The sequence below is a fragment of the Rhinichthys klamathensis genome, unplaced genomic scaffold (genome assembly GCF_029890125.1).
Source record: "Rhinichthys klamathensis goyatoka isolate OS25496 unplaced genomic scaffold, OSU_Roscu_1.1 h1tg000518l_1, whole genome shotgun sequence".
In the NCBI taxonomy this organism is placed as follows: Eukaryota; Metazoa; Chordata; class Actinopteri; order Cypriniformes; family Leuciscidae; genus Rhinichthys; species Rhinichthys klamathensis.
This window is the reverse complement of record NW_026606997.1, coordinates 221,004-240,510: the sequence shown is the minus strand read 5'-3', so window position 1 is coordinate 240,510 and position 19,507 is coordinate 221,004. Positions and strand designations below refer to the sequence as shown.

Here is a 19,507-nt window from a genome sequence, read left to right as displayed (position 1 = left end):
CGCTCGACACACACTCGTTTATGACGGAGGGGAAAAGGGATTGCAGCAAATTCGTCTTATCAATGGTAATTTGCACTAATTTCCCAGGAAGTGACGACTTTGTTCTCTTGAATACATGGGATGGAAACGCTGCTTTATTCTTATATTGCTTATTCGCTGCTTTATTCAATTTTTTTAATGCGATATTCCAATTGTGTGCATAAATTAAATTCACAACTTTGGATGCAAACTGATGTCAGTGCAAGACTGATTAAACATCTACTATAGTGAAATATTAGTGATTTATATGTTCCTTGTGCAAAATGCATTTCCTCATAAACACGCTTTTTGTCTTGATAATGCAGAAACATCATATTCATCTGCACGACCTTCAGAAAACACAGTTTCAGACGGACGAACATTTACTGTGTGGAGAGCTAACAGAGTAATGAGAGACTGGAGAGATAAACAGAGAAGAAGAGACTTTATTTGCTCACAGTAAATGAAGATCAGCTCAACAAACCAACACCATTCTGATAACATCCACACACACACACACACACACACACACACTCTCTGTGTCTCTCTCTCTCTCACACACAGACTCTCTCTCTCTCTCTCTCTCTCTCTCTCTCTCTCTCTCTCTCTCTCTCTCTCTCTCTCTCTCTCTCTCTCTCTCTCTCTCTCTCTCTCTCTCTCTCTCTCTCTCTCTCTCTCTCTCTCTCTCTCTCTCTCTCTCTCTCTCTCTCTCTCTCTCTCACACACATACACACGCATCTAGATGGACGTCTTCTAACACTGCTCCTCTTCTTCAGCATCAATCGTCCTCTTCATCCGTGGTTCACCAGCAAGTTCTGCAGAGAACGAACAAACCGACACGTCAACGAGTGTTTATTATATTTCCACAATAAAACATCCTTCATCAATTCAAGTGTTCATGTGACACTCAACTCTTCTCTTTAGATTAACATATAACCAGCACATGCTCTCTCTCTCTCACACACACACACACAGATCTGTTCCACACTTCTTATTTAGATAACGCACGCACACACACACACAATTACGCACGCACGCACGCACTCACAGACACACACACACAGACACACACACACACAGATCTGTTCTACACTTCTTATTTAGATAACGTACGCACACACACACATACACACAGATAGATCTGTTCTCCACTTCTTATTTCCTGCAGAGATAATGACTCTGGCATGTTTTAATATGAACCAGCTCTCCGTAACACAATGGAGGGAAAAATGATCAGTATCGGTCAGTATTAACATATTGTTTTATTATCAGCATGAGTCTGATTACACTAAAATTGGCAATATCATCATGACTGATTTCTTACATTTTAAACACCAAATTGGCAACACTTTACAATACTGTCTCATTCGTTGACATTCATTAACTAATGGCGCTTTTCCATTACCAGTACCAGCTCGACTCGCCTTGGCTCGCCTCGACTCGGCTCGCTTTTCGCTCCGTTTTCCATTGCAGAAAGTACCGCCACAAATAGTACCCGGTCGTCATAGCGACGCATTTCGTTCCTCGTTGCCCCATCAAGCTCTCGCTGGATCCTCTCTTCGGCAACCAAACAAAGGAATGTCTGCACCTCCTCGTTTGACCACGGCGTATTCTTCCGAGTTGCCATAATAATAGTAGTAAGTTTAGTAACTATCTCTGGCCAAACTATTTAAAAATGGCGGGGTTATTCTGGATACTCCATCTGGCGCGTGCAATGATGACGCAGATTCTCTGTGACCAATCAGCAGTCGGCATTGTTTTCACGTCACATTTTAGTATCGGCTTAGCTCGCCTCAGCTCGCTTAACCTCGCCGGAGGTGGTACGAAAAAAAGTACCCGAAAGCAGGTACAGGTACAACTTTTACACAGTGGAAAACCAAACAAAGGGGGGCGAGTCGAGCCGAGCCGAGGCGAGCTGGTACTGTGTAGTGGAAAAGCGCCATAACACTGAACAATATATTCTCATAGCATTTACTAACATTGTTAATGTTAGTCATGTTCATATAACTACAGTGCAATAACTAATATTAACAGATACAACTTTTGATCTTACAAATGCTTTAGTAAATGCTGAGATTAACATTAACTGAGATTAATAAATGCTAACAAATGATTGTAAAGTGTTACCACCGTTTTTTCCTACGCCCGGTTACAAGATAATTAATAATTAAACTGTTATCCATCGTTTCAACTGTACATTATTACGCCGTGCTCTAGAATTCTTGATTCTGATTGGTCAGTGTTGACATGTTTATTTTTAACCATTTAATGACTGGTTGACTGTCCCTTTAATGTTATATCCGGTACATATAACAATAATATTTTGCACGCGTACCTTCTTGCAGGAGTTGATGCAGTGTATGTAGTCTCTGGCCAGCTGTGAGCAGAGCAGTGTGTGTCGTGTGTTCAGTGTGTAGCAGCTCAACACCTGTGACTGCAGCTCAGCGCACACGGGCGTCATGTGACCCGGCCTGAGGAGCAATACACACTCTTACACACACATAAACACAGGCTTCACATACTACACACACTGCTGGATGAGTTATAGAACAATCACTACCGCACTCATGATCACTGCTCTACTGTAAAATCTTAATAAGTAAATCACCTTAGAGACAATATTATGCTTTTTCACATATTCCCTTTCATGTAGTGTGTAATAAAGCTGTTTGTGAACGTAAAAGCTCTGAAAAGTTACAAAGATCAAAGTGAAAGAAGTGATTCTCAACTGAAACGAGTCGTCAGTAATTCCAGTCTCTCTTCCTGATGAACCTGCGTAGGTTTGGAACTCATTTGCATAATGCTCTTGATTGGCTGAACAGCGTCTCTTAGCCCCGCCCCTCAATCACTGTAGTGTATCTGAGACTGGGAGAGTTTGGTTCGTGTTGTTCATGTCGAGAAGACGCTACTTTCTGCTGACAAAGCAAATCCACTTTGATGAGATTGACACGGTAAAACCGACGCCATCGTTACTGTTCGTATCACTGTGATCAAGAGCTGAGATTCAGATATGATAATGAGCGTTTGCTTTCTGACCAATCAGTGCAGAGCAGCTCTCAGAGAGGCGGAGTTTAGAGAGACTGAATCTTCGATCGAAGCGTTTCAGACACTGAGAGAAAAGAGCTGATGCTGCAGTGGAGATTATGAGAAAATTTGTGTTTTTGATCTTTGAAGCATGTAAACCTGTTGTAGGAGACTCTAAACAACATTAGGAGCTTTTATATGATATATCATAACAATAGCATAACAGGGGCACTTTAAACTGTGTTAAATACCAGCTCAAGAACAGAACAAATCACAGGCGCAACACTGCGGGGGATTTACACTGGACTTGACACATTGAGAGCATTATAGTCTTTAAAAGATGAGTTTGATATTGATATTTCTGCTCTTTCACAGACAAAAATTAGTAATTAAAGGCTAAAATGTTCTCTTAGTAAAATTAAGTTATATATTATTATTAATTTTATATACTTTTTATATAATATGAATAGAAACAAAAATAGTATGATATAGTGAAACTGTGTCTACTCACTTCACAGTGGCTTCTGCTTTCACCGCCTCCTGCGTGTACATGTGTAGCGTCTGCTGATAGAAGTCAGTGTTCTACACACACACACACACACACAGAGAGAGAGAGAGAGAGTTTAGTCATTCGTGTAATGCACAAGAAATATTACATTTGTTTTCCTCCATTTACACTGAGCAAACGTTGATTTACAGTCCCAAACACACGCGCATTCATGAACTTTCTGCCACATTTATCATGCAAATTCAAAATCACAGATTTTTTTCTCCATCACATGCTTCTGTTGCCTTCTCTAAACCAATCCCACAATGTATTTCTCTTAAAGTGTGTGTGTAGGAGCTCAGCATAGCGAGGTTAACTCTCAGCCAGACGTCGTAACCTTTTACACGTATAACGGGCATTCACACCACAATTACGAAACCCAGCAACGCTGACCGTCTGGCCGCATTCACACGCATAAGAAACAGCATGTTGAGTTTATCAGTGTAATATCGGTTTCTTCCTTAGATTACAAGTGATTACAATCTATCAGTGTAATTACAATCTCAGCTGGAGTAATTAAACTCTTATCTTATTAAATCTACAATTAGCACATGGAAGAGACGGAAGCATCAGAAATCTGTGAGAAATCAATAACAGAATAGTCATTTTTAGGTGAACTATCACTTTAAGAAGTTTGTTCAAATCCCTCACTAACAGTATAATAAGAGATGAGACGTTTCACAGATCCCATAATTCCCTCTTCTAGAGTCTAATGGGATAAACTAACTAAACTAAAGCTCAGATAATGTTCATGTCATTTATTCTCCACGGTTTCGCACTCGTTTCTCTCTCAATCGCTCCATCTTTTGATTCTCAGCTCATTTGCTCGTTTCTCGCTTCATTAATACCTGATGATTCGCAGCTCTGCTAAAACGCTTCCGTGTCTTATCCAAGTCAAATTTATTTGTGCAGCGCTTTTCAAAATACACATTGTTTCAAATCATCTTTGCCGAAAAGCATGATGTTTTTATTAGATAATCTAGTTTAGTTAAAGCAAACCAACCAGCTTCCGAACATTACAAACACTGATTTGAACCGAAAAGTAGTTGAAAAACTGACAAAGAGCAAGATGGTGTACATAACATTTAATGAGGGAAAGAACTACAATCCCATGAATCACTGCAAATGATAATCAAAATAGAAAGTAATGGTTAAAGTGTAGAAGGCTTGTCTGGATTATGGCATTTGCAGAGCTTCATGGGAGAAACTGGTGCAATTTGCTCGTTTCGATTCCCTGATTGGTGGAGATTTTGTTTGCAGAATCATGGGTAATGTAGTTTTTCAGGACTGTTTAAGAAATAAGTGAACTAATGTGCACTGATGATGAAGCATACCATCAATAAACCTCGCAGCTCACAGCAGGTCTGTCTTTAGTGATTGATAAGTTACCATAAAAAATCAATTCCCCTTACACTAAATATTTTTTGTTGGTTTGAATTAAAAAAGTAAGTTACCTGGTTCCCTTAAAATTTTGAGTTCATTGAAATGAAACATTTGAGTTAATAAAAATAAAGGAGATTTTGGTTTAATCAACAACAGAAACTCAAAATATGATGTTATCTGAACCACATTAATTATCGAAGTTGATTTGACAAAAGAAAAAAGTTGTGATAAATCATGAAAATATTTTTTTTACAGGAGAAAATGTCTGGTCTTTGACATCATGACTGTTGCGCTCTATTGCAGTGAAGCCCCGCCCACTCAGCTGTCAATCAACAGTCTCGATTACATGCAGCATTACAGGAAATAACCGAGTAACCACTACATGCTGTTACTGTATGGAAGATTAAAAACAAGTCAGAGACAGACTGTATGAATAATAATGAGAGAAATTAGACGTGCGGTCCAGATATCAGTCTGATAACACGAGAAGCTGACTCAGTTTTATTCTTGCAAATGCTTGAGAGTGAGAAGCACAAACCCTTTTTGCTTTCTGAGATGAAGAACATGAATATTACATGACAGTGTGAAGAGCAGAAGAGAACGCCAGTGGGATCAGTGTGTGTGTGTGTGTGTGATGCATTTGTGTCACGCTCAGGATTTCTCTTTGAGAGCTTAACCAAAGCGTTTCAGATTAGTGTGTGTAGGCTGAATCTTTCAAATGTGAGCTGTCATTTAAAGCATCACACACACAGAGACTGCAGCAGTGTAACACACACACACACACACACACACGACAGACCAGAGCCGATTACAGGTCTCACCTCAATAGAGCAGGAGAGAGAGAAACTTAGAAAGAAAAAAGATTTCAGGAATGGAGGAGTGTGTGTCTGTGTGAGCAGAGCATAACATCCACTCGGTGTGTGTGTGTGTGTGTGTGTGTCACCAGATGAAATGACACAAAGCATGACAGGTCTCCTACACCTCCTCATCTGCCGTGGGTTAATGAACAGACCCGGGTTGAGTCAGAAGTTCATTTTTCCTAATTTATATTTTAATGAACCTAAAAACAGTCCTTTACTTGATGCAAAGTTTAATTCTTTTCTTGACAATTAAGCACAAATCATTACATTTTCTTTAAAAAGATAAATATTTGAACACTTTTAGTCATCAAGGATGATCAAAAGAGAGAGTAAATGCATTTATAAAAAAATCCTGAAAATTCACAGGAATAAATTATCTTTTCAAATGCATTCAAATAGAAAATATATATGTTTATATTGTAATAATATTTTACAATATTACTGTATTTCTGATTAAATAAATACAGCCTTGGTGAGAAGAGGCTTTTTTCAAAAACATTGTCAAAGATCTTACCGATTGGAAGTTTACATTATTTGTGTTTTTCTGCTCAGATGATGTGAGCACTGCAGATAGTGTGTATATTATATTTGTGTGTAATTGTTCAGACACACACACACACACACACACGCGCGCACAGCTAAAGCGTAACTAGTCTGTTAAGTCTCAGAGCGAGAGCAGCTGAACACACACTGCTCTGAAATAGATATGAAACACAGTGATATCCTGACTGTAATGCACACATTCAGCCGTAAAGGGGTCATGAACTGCATTGTTTTATAATGTTTCCTGTGGTGCACTTAGTATGATTTTACATACATTTTTTTAGGCATAATTTAGGCATTTTTCCTGCGGATTTGAGCCTCTGTTGTAAGGGGCGTGACTTCTGTTGGAAGGGGTGTGTCTTCTGTTGGAAGGGGCGTGGCTTCTGTTGGGAGGGGTGTGTCTTCTGTTGGAAGGGGCGTGGCTTCTGTTGGGAGGGGTGTGTCTTCTGTTGGAAGGGGGTGACTTCTGTTGGAAGGGGTGTGTCTTCTGTTGGAAGTGGCGTGACTTCTGTTGGAAGGGGTGTGTCTTCTGTTGGAAGGGGCGTGACTTCTGTTGGAAGGGGTGTGTCTTCTGTTGGAAGGGGCTGACTTCTGTTGGAAGGGGTGTGTCTTCTGTTGGAAGGGGCGTGACTTCTGTTGGAAGGGGTGTGTCTTCTGTTGGAAGGGGGGTGACTTCTGTTGAAAGGGGTGTGTCTTCTGTTGGAAGGGGCGTGTCTTCTGTTGGAAGGGGCGTGACTTCTGTTGGAAGGGGTGTGTCTTCTGTTGGAAGGGGTGTGTCTTCTGTTGGAAGGGGTGTCTTCTGTTGGAAGGGGTGTGTCTTCTGTTGGAAGGGGCGTGACTTCTGTTGGAAGGGGTGTGTCTTCTGTTGGAAGGGGTGTGTCTTCTGTTGGAAGGGGCGTGGCTTCTGTTGGGAGGGGTGTGTCTTCTGTTGGAAGGGGTGTGTCTTCTGTGAGACTGTAAACACCCACTGCTGTGATTGGCTAACAGCATATGACATCAGTATTACATGTGGACCGTTTTTTTGTTGTTGTTTTTACAGCTGTCGAGATGAACTGATTGTGAAAAGTGTTTATTATAGCATTATGTTTCGATCTACTCCGGTTGAATGATGAGTGTTGTAGACGATGACGGACATCAATGCAGTGATCTCGGCGATTCCTGCACTCTCACCAATGCTTTCATCACAACTAACAGTTCAAACATGATGTGAATAAGAGTGTGGACAGAGCCAATGATTATAACCAGAGTTTTGGCGAGAGTCGCTCGTCGCACCATGATGTCATAATGTGACAACTATCTAGTATCTTATATCTAAGGAAATGAGATTTTTCAATTCATGATCCATTTAACAAAACATCTATCTATAAATTACAGTAACGTCTGTGTGTGTGTGTGTGTGTGTGTGTCTGTTATTCGCATATCTCTCGAACCGTTAGTCCGATGGATTTCAAACCTGACGAGTGTCTTGCTTCGGGCGCGAGTAAGTGCAGTGCCGAGTTTGACGTTGTTTGGATTAGAAATGCTAAAGATATGGTAAATATATCGGTAAAAGAAGCACGCACTGAAGATGTTTAGTTGATGTTTAGAAGGTTGTGGTTTAAAAATAAACACTCTGACATAAACACTGTCAGATAAACATCAAGTCATGCACAAATAAAAATGTCACTGAACTTTTGCTGTGTAACAATGAGCACTCAAACACACCAAACCAACAATTACTAAAAACACACACAAACACTGATTTTGCACGGGCACTGCAATAGTTCTTCTAATTTGTATGGACCAGACTAGCTGAAAGCTATACTTTGTCAAACCACAGGACATTTAAGATGTAGTGAAGACAAAAAAAGTGATTTTTTTTTTTTTTCAGTTTCAATTTATATTGTCATTAGTTTCTTGAAAAGTTATGTTCATTATTATATTGGCACAACAGGAATTCCTTAAGAAAGAGAGTATGTGCTTTCCAAACATAAAACGTAATTTTGTGGCAAAAAAACATGGACATAACTTGTCATTTTTATCATATTGTTTATTATATATATTTGCTTGTTCAGTGTCGCTGTGGGTTTTGGTTCTTTGGCTGTTGTCGGCTGTTGACTTCTAAAATAACTGAAATCATTTGACGAAGTGATATGGAGCTGTGATGCGGTTAAAACCTGCTGGAACTACTTTAGCCGTGCGTTTCCCTGAAAATAACTGAACATCTTGGAACGCTCGTCAACCAATCAGAATCAAGCATTCAACAGCCACTCGTGTAGCCCCGCCCCTTTTCAGCGCTGCGCTCGTTGTCTTTTGTCTATATTTTAACAGCGATCTTGTGTATTTTTGAATGAACGGCTCGTTTTTAAAATCTTCCCGGTCGACTGACATTTGTTAAGACATCAGCTTTAAACATTACAATCCTCATGATAACTTTCGTTAACTTTACATTAAGTAAATCCACTTCAAAAGCGAATTACTCCTGGACAGCAATGGCATAATGTGTTTTTTGAACAATCAAGCATGAAAACTTATTCTATTACACCCAAAAAAACTAAATCAAAAGACTTTGTAAAAGGGCATAATAGGACCCCTTTAAAATATAATGTATATACATATGGTTAAATAAAGTTGTATACAATTTTTTTTAAATAGAATAAGCACATTTAAAAACATTTCCGCTCAATCCATGTGCTTTACAGACGCTTCAGGTCATCTGATGCTTTCACTGACTCATTCTTTACCGCACTGAATACATGTGTTCTTCTACAGCTTACTATTTATGGTTTATGAGTTCTTTTGATATAAAATAAATATATTTTTTTATAATACATGTTTCCTTTCAGTTCTTATAAAAATGTATTTATTTGATCTTCTGTTGCTGTGATTTCTGCTGGACAAATAAATGAACAAGTTCAAACTTTCTCTCTTTCCTTCTTCAGTTAATATTAATAAATCATCTAAAACAACTTTCAAAAGCATGAAAATCACACATTTGGAATTCATCCCACAGTTCATCCCTCCACATCACGGTCACACACACACACACACACACTAAAGTGGCGTATCACTAATCAGAGGAAGCAGAAGAAGCCGTATATTAACCACCTCTGTTATCGAGTTTATGCAAACAGTTGTATTTATAAATGCTATATTTAATATGAGCATGAAGACATCAGAGAGAACAAACATCTTCAGCCTGAAGCGCGTACAGTAACATCAAAGACACGAGATGTGTGTGTGTGTTTCAGATTCAGTGTGTTTGGTGGATTCTTCAGTCTGTGTTTGTACTTCTGAAGGCCATATTTTGTAAATATCACCATAAATATGTTAAAAATGATGTGTGATGAAACACAAGTTCATACATGGACCAACCCGAGTCTTCAGATGTAAGCCGTCACAGTGTTTGTGACCCACACACACCTTCTTCTCCATCAGTTGCAGCTGCTCCTTGTAAAACTGCTCGAGATGTTTGAGCTCGTCTTCTTTCTTCTTCAGCTGTCGGGCCTGAGCGACACAGAACACACACACGCTTTAAACATGAAACACACTGAAGCAGTGAGGATGAGCAGCGCATGATGAAGATCTGATGATGTGTCTGAACACATGACAGAAAGTGTAGCAGAAAGAAAGAGGAGAAACACAGGCGTATCTGCACAAACTCTGAGTGATGAGAGATAGGAGCTCTCTTAAGGCTCTTGCACACTGAGTCCGAAATTTTCGCATGTGTTTTCTCGTATTCGTGATTCGGTGGCTCCGAATTGTCAAAAACACCATTCAAACTGCTTGCTACGGATGCGAAAAACACAAAAAAATCGAACTTGATTCGATTTTTTTTTTGACGGACGAAAGTTTCAGTGGCGTGATTGACATAACGTGAGGTCGTATTCATTTTTTAACGTGCGAAAATTTCGGACTCAGTGTGCAAGGGCCTTTATACTGACATGAAGTAAAATAACACAAAAAAACTAAGTCTGATGGGACCGAATTAAATTGCACACTTCAGCTGCACATATAAGATGATACACATATAATGTGTGTGTGACTGTGTGTGTGTGTGTTTAATCACATCAACTACACAAATATGATCTGATGCCTCTGAGACAAATACATATGACATTTGGAAGACTTACAGTAGCAATACCACACACAGAGACACACATTGTCAAAAGTAGTAGCCAAAAGTCAGCCATGCCAAAGTACACTTCCCTGCATTAACGCTGGCAGTTACAACGGGTGTCACACTCAGCGCATGGATGTGACGACACACACACACACACAGACACACACTCACACACATGCACAGACACACACACATAAACACAGAGACACGCACATACACTCACAGACACACACACACACACACACATATAAACACACAGAGACACGCACATACACTCACAGACAGACACACGCACATATACACTCACTCACTCACACGATAAAAAAATATTAATAAATACTATAATATTAGCTAAATAATACTAAATCAATCCCTTTCATTTGAACCACCAGTCATTTTAGAGTCCAATCATCATAACATCTAAATGGTTGAATATTGTGTTTCACGACAGACGAATCTGTCGTCATATTTACATGCAGTAAAATAACACTGAGACATACAGCTAACAGACGCTTACCCGAACACTCAACTCATCCGGCTAGCAGAGCATCACGAGGACATAATACAGAAGGAAGAAAGAAAGAAAGAAAGAAAGAAAGAAAGAAAGAAAGAAAGAAAGAAAGAAAGAAAGAAAGAAAGAAAGAAAGAAAGAAAGAAAGAAAGAAAGAAAGAAAGAAAGAAAGAAAGAAAGAAAGTTATACTGGATATCATTTCTGCAAATTTTAATTGAACAAAAACACTTGGACAGGATTCATAATAACGAATGCTGATGATTAGCACACATGATTAATACATGATTAACTAACTGTATTTTTTCTATGTACATTTCTGAAATGCACTTTCTGTAAAGCTGCTTTGGAACAATATGTATAGTGAAAAGCGCAATACAAATAAATTCGAATCGAATGATCATAATCAGAAGCAGGTCAGCTGACAGAGAGATTTAATCAAACACCAAAAACAACAGACTGCAATGGGCTATTTGCACGCATAACTTCCGCGTTTGATGCAAGGATGCTCTTGCGTTTCCGGTTGGGGAGATTTAAACTGTCTTTCTTTTACTGTCTATGGATTTAAAGCGGAGGAAAAGCGAGGAAAATGGGATTATGGCAGAGTCTTCAAAATTTACTGTCCTCTCGTCTTTGAAACGAAACTTTATTACGTTTAGATGTAATTTTATATATAGTTATGTTTATTTAATATAATAAACAAAGAAGCATAAACAAAACGAGGGGTGTCTGTTTTGTCTGTTTTTGTGACTAACGTTTCTTTAGTATAGCAATAGAGTATAAAAACCAATATAAATTCTCGGTATAGCATTGGACTCTACGATCGGCGGAAGTAATCCAGCATCCTTAGATCTTCACCGGAAATACCGCCGTGCATAGAGCCCATTGAAAGAAATAATGGGAAAGTCCATTTCTGCCACACAAGGAGAAAATAATGCTGACGTAAATCATAATTATAATTTAAATAGTTGAAATGCTAACTTACTAAGTCATTATTATGACACCCTTTAACTGCCAGCTCGACCAAATGACTGGGCACATTTCACTAACTTAACCCTAACCCTACCGTAACTCAGGCTGAGCTCTAGGTCTGGCGAGCTGTTATGCCATAAACATCCACTAGATGTCAGTGTCACTCAACAGCTCGTCACAGCATCATGATGTCAGAAACACATAAATCACTCCTATTAACTGTTCTTGGTGAAATTTTGCAAGGTAAGCATATTTTTTTTTGACATATCACACTGTAAGAGGCCTAACTTTACAAAATTATGTTACTTGGTGCCATGAAAAAGACTTTAGTATGTTTTTAATCATTTTTCAAAAACGTGCTCAACCAAAAGGTTGATTTGTCAGGTTATGGTAAACGTAGAAAAGCTGAGCTAATGTTTTCAGATCATCTATTTCTGCAGTCACAAACACAAATTTGCTGAGAAATATAAACTTCTGATCATTCATAGCTATGAATATGACACTGCTATTGTTATTTCTTCATGAATACACTGACTGAAATAACTTCTTAAGTATGTATTTTTTTTTTTTGCCACTTTTAGATATTTTTTGAAGTAAATATAATAAATTCATAGAATTAATGTGTGGAAATCATAATTATCAGAGGCGATTACTTCTTAAATGCCAAATGCTGGTGTACTAACATTACTAAAATTGTAAGAGATTGGTATTTATTTGTTTGTTGGTGTTTTTTTTTTTTTTTTTTTGACAATTACTATGGAAGTCAACAGTTTCTAAAAACCTAAAATATTAAATGGCAAACTTCAATAAACAAAGAAGTTTTGAATATTTCAATATACAAAAATATTTTATTTTGATTATGTTTTTAAATAAATTCATCTTATAGTTAATATTTTCTGATTTTCATAGTATGTGAATGAATTCCGGTACTTTACCATAAATTGACACATCAACCATTTGGTAGAGGCCGATAATAAAAAAAAGTTGTTAAAAAAATACATTGAGTGTGATAACTAGCGACAGAGATCAGAAATACAAACACAATTTTTTTCAATGCCTTTTTCTTGGTGGGGCAGATAAAGGGTTAAGAAGTCATAAATATGAGTAAGTGATGAGATTAAAAAAATCTAAATTATGACATAAAAGACTAATAATTTTAGCTTTTTATCTCATAATTTCGACATATTGATAATGGCAATTATGACTGTAAGTAAACTTTTTATTACGACTTTTTCAGCTGACAGAAAATTAACTGAAAGAGAGAGAGAGCGCAAAAATAAAATATTGTAAGAAAAAAAAGAAAAAAAGTTTAATTTATTAATGAAGGCTGGTTATTATAAATGACTGCGATTAAATGTCAAGCATGGCCTCAAACAGCAATATGAAAATATGAATATGAAATATTAAATCAAACTGCTGCCATCTAGTGCACACTAATCATAACAGAATACAAGATCTGGCTGGAGATGAACATGGTTTATGCTTCACCAAAACACTTGAACTATTTGTGTTTGTGGGACTTAAACATGACTTTAATGTTTAGATAAATCAATTTTTATTTATAAAGCACTTAAAATGGATCAAAGTGCTGTCCATAAGAAGTAAATAACTCTAAAATACATAGAAGCATAAAATAACATTAAAACATGACACCAAGAAAATCAAACAACAAATCACTCACAGTTCTCAGACCTCATCAAACACCATAAGCTTGATCAAATAAAGTCTTCAAGTGCTTTTTAAATATATCCATGCTTGACGAGGATTTTAAAGATAATGGCAACACATTCCAAAGTGCAGGAGCCGCAACATTATTAAAATATAAAATATATTTTAAAAAATCTAAAATTAGTTTAATGGAACATAAAGCATGCAAATGTGAATTCTGAGGACATATGATAAATGCAAAAACAAGAGAAAATCAAATCATATCTCGATCTGAGAAAACAAACAAATCATATTTACTTGAAAGTTCTTCATATAATATATTCCTTTGTAAAATCAGAAATTATTTGCTGAAATAAAACATGTTAAGATACTCGTGTGTGTCAGAGTTTTGTTTCCACTCACTTATTTTTATGTGCGTTTTGGGATATCGCATAAAAAACACTGTATAGAAACACCAAGATGTGCATAAACTCTACAAATGCACATATATTAACTGCATTAATGAGTTTAATTTTTTATCCGTTTAGAAGACGTGCACATAAACTACGACGGAAACTTTCCCTCAGCGTCAGCTGTGATTGGATAACTGGAGTAACCAGCGGACCAATGGCGTCGCAGCGTCTCTAATGTTGGTTTGGTGTTTCTGAAACGCCGGAGTGGAAGTGTGTGATCGGAATGATTGGGTTTAATTCCCCCCAGAAGCGTCTCACACACACACACACACACACGAGTGTGTTCCCGAACACCAGCATCCGAACGCCAGAGAACACGACAGCGTTTACTGTGTTTCGTCTGACGCTCGACACACACTCGTTTATGATGGAGGGAAAAAGAGAAAGATTGCAGAAACTTAGTTTTATTAATGATAATTAGCACTAATTTCCCAGGAGGTGATGACTTTGTTCTCTTGAACACATGGGATGGAAACTTTTTATTCACACATGTTTTATGCGATATTCAAATTTTGTGCACAAGTTAAATTCCCAGCTTTGATTGGAAACACAGCTGGTGTGTGTAGCCGAGACAGAAGAAGAGTGTCTCACCAGGGTGTGTGTTTTCTGCCGGTCCGGGTGTGTGTTTGCTTTCTCTCTCATGTCGTCTCCCATCGCTGTCTCTCTCTCTCGACGGGCGATCCGGGTCAACTCTTCCTGGACCAGAGCCTGCTCACGCTCGAACCTGCACACACACACACACACACACACACACACACACACACACACACAGGTCACATTTCAGACGCAAACCTACTGACATCATGCACAATAATCTCATTCTCATTACGTGAACATAATAACTAATGATATATTATTTAAACTGACAAATATTTATGCATCATGGTAGTATTAAAATGTGATGCTTTTCAGGGTTTTTATCACTAACTAAAACCATTAAAACATTTTTGTTAAATGAAGTAAAGCTGAAATATATATATTTTTAAATATTAAATGAAAAACTGTGAAGATTAGAAATGTTGCCATGTCAACTAACTGAAATAAGTGCTGAAATTACTAAATGAAAATACAGAAAAACATATACTGAAATAAAACCTAAATAGTAATATAAAAAAAAAACTAAAATGACAAAAGCACATAAAAATACTATATTATATTTTGCAAAATAAAAATGCAAAATATAATACTAAATATATATATATATATACACTCACCGGCCACTTTATTAGGTACCCCATGCTAGTAACGGGTTGGACCCCCTTTTGCCTTCAGAACTGCCTCAATTCTTCGTGGCATAGATTCAACAAGGTGCTGGAAGCATTCCTCAGGGAGTTTGGTCCATATTGACATGATGGCATCACACAGTTGCCGCAGATTTGTCGGCTGCACATCCATGATGCGAATCTCCCGTTCCACCACATCCCAAAGATGCTCTATTGGGTTGAGATCTGGTGACTGTGGAGGCCATTTTAGTACAGTGAACTCATTGTCATGTTCAAGAAACCAATTTGAAATGATTAGAGCTTTGTGACATGGTGGAAGTAGCCATCAGAGGATGGGTACATGGTGGCCATAAAGGGATGGACATGGTCAGAAACAATGCTCAGGTAGGCCGTGGCATTTAAACGATGCCCAATTGGCACTAAGGGGCCTAAAGTGTGCCAGGAAAACATCCCCCACACCATTACACCACCACCACCAGCCTGCACAGTGGTAACAAGGCATGATGGTTCCATGTTCTCATTCTGTTTACGCCAAATTCTGACTCTACCATCTGAATGTCTCAACAGAAATCGAGACTCATCAGACCAGGCAACATTTTTCCAGTCTTCAACTGTTCAATTTTGGTGAGCTCTTGCAAATTGTAGCCTCTTTTTCCTATTTGTAGTGGAGATGAGTGGTACCCGGTGGAGTCTTCTGCTGTTGTAGCCCATCCGCCTCAAGGTTGTGCGTGTTGTGGCTTCACAAATGCTTTGCTGCATACCTCGGTTGTAACGAGTGGTTATTTCAGTCACTGTTGCCCTTCTATCAGCTCGAACCAGTCTGGCCATTCTCCTCTGACCTCTGGCATCAACAAGGCATTTCCGCCCACAGAACTGCCGCTCACTGGATGTTTTTTCTTTTTCGGACCATTCTCTGTAAACCCTAGAGATGGTTGTGCGTGAAAATCCCAGTAGATTAGCAGTTTCTGAAATACTCAGACCAGCCCTTCTGGCACCAACAATCATGCCACGTTCAAAGTCACTCAAATCAACTTTCTTCCCCATACTGATGCTCGGTTTGAACTGCAGGAGATTGTCTTGACCATGTCTACATGCCTAAATGCACTGAGTTGCCGCCATGTGATTGGCTGCTTAGAAATTAAGTGTTAACGAGCAGTTGGACAGGTGTACCTAATAAAGTGGCCGGTGAGTGTATATATATATATATATATATAAAGAGAGAGAGAGAGAGAGAGAGAGAGAGAGAGAGAGAGAGAGAGAGAGAGAGAGAGAGAGAGAGAGAGAGAGAGAGAGAGAGAGAGAGAGAGAGAGAGAAAGAGAGAGAGAGAGAGAAATTCTGAATTTGGAATTTAGAAAGAGAATTTGGGTAGAAATGTGCATAATTGAAAAAAAAAACAATAAAAATTTAATTTTTAATAAAAATGTATATATTTTTATCTCATGTTTTTATACTATATATATAAAATAATATATAAAGGAATAGATTCTAAATTAATATATAAAGGAGGAAAAAATATGTATATATATATATATATATAGTATAAAAAAATGAAACCATTGAGATAAAAATAAATATATATATATATATATATTATTATTTATTAAAATATATTAGCGCACGATTGACTGATTTTTAGCAGAGTTGGAGTATATATTATGGCAGAGGCTATGATAGACCTGAATGTCTGCTGTGAAACACACACACACACACACTCACCGTCTCCGAAGCTCCTCCGGTGTCTCTCCTGCAGAAGGTCTGGAAGCTCCTGAAACATCAGAAACACAGCAGCGAGATGAGTGTGTCGCTGAGAGATGAGTGTGTGCGTGTGTGTCGTAGTTAGATGAATGTGTGTGTGTGTGTGTGTGTGTGTGTCGCAGTAGCAGTACCTGGATCAGGTGTGTCTCTCTCTGGTTTGGGTGAGGCTGGTTTCCCTGGAGAAGATCCCGACTCCCGCATCCGCTGAAGAACATCACCAGACAGCTGAGAGCACACACACACACACACACACACGTAAAATATTATAAATGATCCTCCAAATATCACTTTAAATACAACTGTGCATTTACAAAAGTGTAGAAACTTTTTAAAACTTTCACTCTAGTATGCTTTTGGCTAGACAGTAGACTGTTTTTATTAAGTAAATACTTAGTATGCCACAATTTCGACTTTTATGTGATAAGTATGACTCTCTTACACACACACACTCTCTCTCACACACACACTCTCTCTCACACTCTCTCTCTCTCACACACTCTCTATCTCTCTCTCTCTCACACACACACTCTCTCTCTCTCTCTCTCTCTCTCTCTCTCTCTCTCTCTCTCTCTCTCTCTCTCTCTCTCTCTCTCTCTCTCTCTCTCTCTCTCTCTCTCTCTCTCTCTCTCTCTCTCTCTCTCTCTCTCTCTCACACACACACACACACTGTTCACAGATCAGTCAGTCTCACTGTTCTGTGTCATTCATTTGACCTTGAGCGAGAGCAGATAATATTACGGTAGGTCTCAATGTCACAGCACAGCTATGATACAGCACTGATGATTAACAAACATGTAAAATGAGCAGATTTAATCGCTATATCACATGAATAAATGCAGCCAATGACACACACACACACACACACACACAAACCAACGACACTTCCACTTTCTCAGTGCCACTGAAGCTCAGAAGCACGGACAGTTACATTAGTCTTCTGTTTATAAACGCACATATACCATTAAAGTCATATAACAGTATCAGGATCTAACTGTGTGTGTGTAGTGATGATGATGATGAGTCTGTCACCTTCACTCCCTGCAGGACCGTGACTTTGTCCTGTTCATCCAGTCCATAAGACACAGACCCGCTCCTGCTGTCAGCGGCGCCCATAATCACCACAAATATTAAAATATCACCCCGAATCAGTTCAGGGTCACGGCGTCCCTCTACACGCGGATAAAAGCATCACAGTTTATCATGCGTCATGATGTGGACGCGAAATGAATCATGGGAAATGTAGTTAAATTAAATACAGTGACGTCGCACAGAGATCGTGAGAGAAAAAAAGCTCGAAATATTTTTTTATTTGTTTTGTTTGTTTGGTTGATTATCGTCTTTTTACTTTACTCATATAATTCACGTATTTTATGTGTTAATATTGAAAGTGCCCCAGAAGGCAACACTTTTTTTTAAAGAGATAGTTCACCCAAAAACGAAATTTCTGTCATTATTACTCACCCTCACGTTGTTCCAAAGTCCGAAGACTTTTGTTCATCTTCGAAACACAAATGAAGATCTTTTTAATGAAATCTGAGAGCTTTTCTCTCTCCATTGACAGTTACACAACTACCACTTTCAAGCCCCAGAAAGGCAGTAAAGACATTAAAGTAATCCATGTGACTCCAGTGGTTAAACCTCAATTTTATAAGGCGATGGAGTGCCATGTTTGTGCAAATAAATAAATAAATAACACAATTGACCACGCTCCTATAAAATATTAATCTCCAAAGCACGTTCACGCAACATCTCTCGCGTCAACACAACACACATTTGTAGTGGTGCTCTCCTGAATGTTAGAGATTCATATTTTGTAAATAAAGTAGTAAATTGTGTGCTCTCTCTCTCAGATTTCATTAAAAATATCTTCATTTGTGCTCCGAAGATCTTACGCGTTATGGATTTGGCACGGCATGAGTGATTAATGACAGAATTTTCATGAACTATCCTTTTAAATTATTGTAGTGAAATATTATATTAAACAGAAATTTACAGAAAAAAGAAAATGTGAGAAATGCACTTTATTTCGCCATTTATTTTTATTATAATGTAATGTTCCACCAATAATAATAATAATAAGCTTAGACTTTTTCCTTTCTTTTTGCTCTTATTGTTTCTTTATTACATTAAATGTATCTTTTACCTATCAAGATTTTCTGTTTTTATTTCGTACGGTAAATTTTATTGACATATTCATTTTGATATCTTTATTTCCTTCACACAGCACTTAAATGAAACGTGCAATAAATAAATAAGAGTCGGGAAGTTGATAGACATCACGTGATGACAGTGTGTGAAGCATTTTCGATATAATGACATAAAAATAAAGGCACAGATCACAGAATGGTAACTGCTTTATTCATCTGGAATGTCAAAATGTAGACGAAACGTCTGAACGTTTTTTTATTAATGGTATAATCTGAAAATAAAACGTTATTCGCATCTGATAG

The 19,507-nt window shown here is 38.0% G+C and overlaps 1 protein-coding gene across 2 annotated transcripts; it reads right to left on the bottom strand.

Moving 5' to 3' along the window:
• Positions 1-726: 726 nt before the first annotated feature.
• Positions 727-18,244, bottom strand: chchd6b (coiled-coil-helix-coiled-coil-helix domain containing 6b). Of its 2 annotated transcripts, XM_056238325.1 has the most exons (9): positions 18,087-18,244; positions 17,189-17,282; positions 17,019-17,067; positions 14,670-14,802; positions 10,995-11,015; positions 9,778-9,861; positions 3,554-3,624; positions 2,354-2,489; positions 727-833 (listed from the first exon to the last, which is right to left on the bottom strand). In XM_056238325.1, exons 1-9 carry the CDS (start codon positions 18,168-18,170, stop codon positions 810-812), a joined length of 696 nt encoding a protein of 231 aa, XP_056094300.1. In that variant the 5' UTR covers positions 18,171-18,244; the 3' UTR covers positions 727-809. The 2 variants fall into 2 exon arrangements, with proteins under 2 accessions (XP_056094300.1, XP_056094302.1); XM_056238327.1 differs by lacking the exon at positions 10,995-11,015.
• Positions 18,245-19,507: the final 1,263 nt, after the last annotated feature.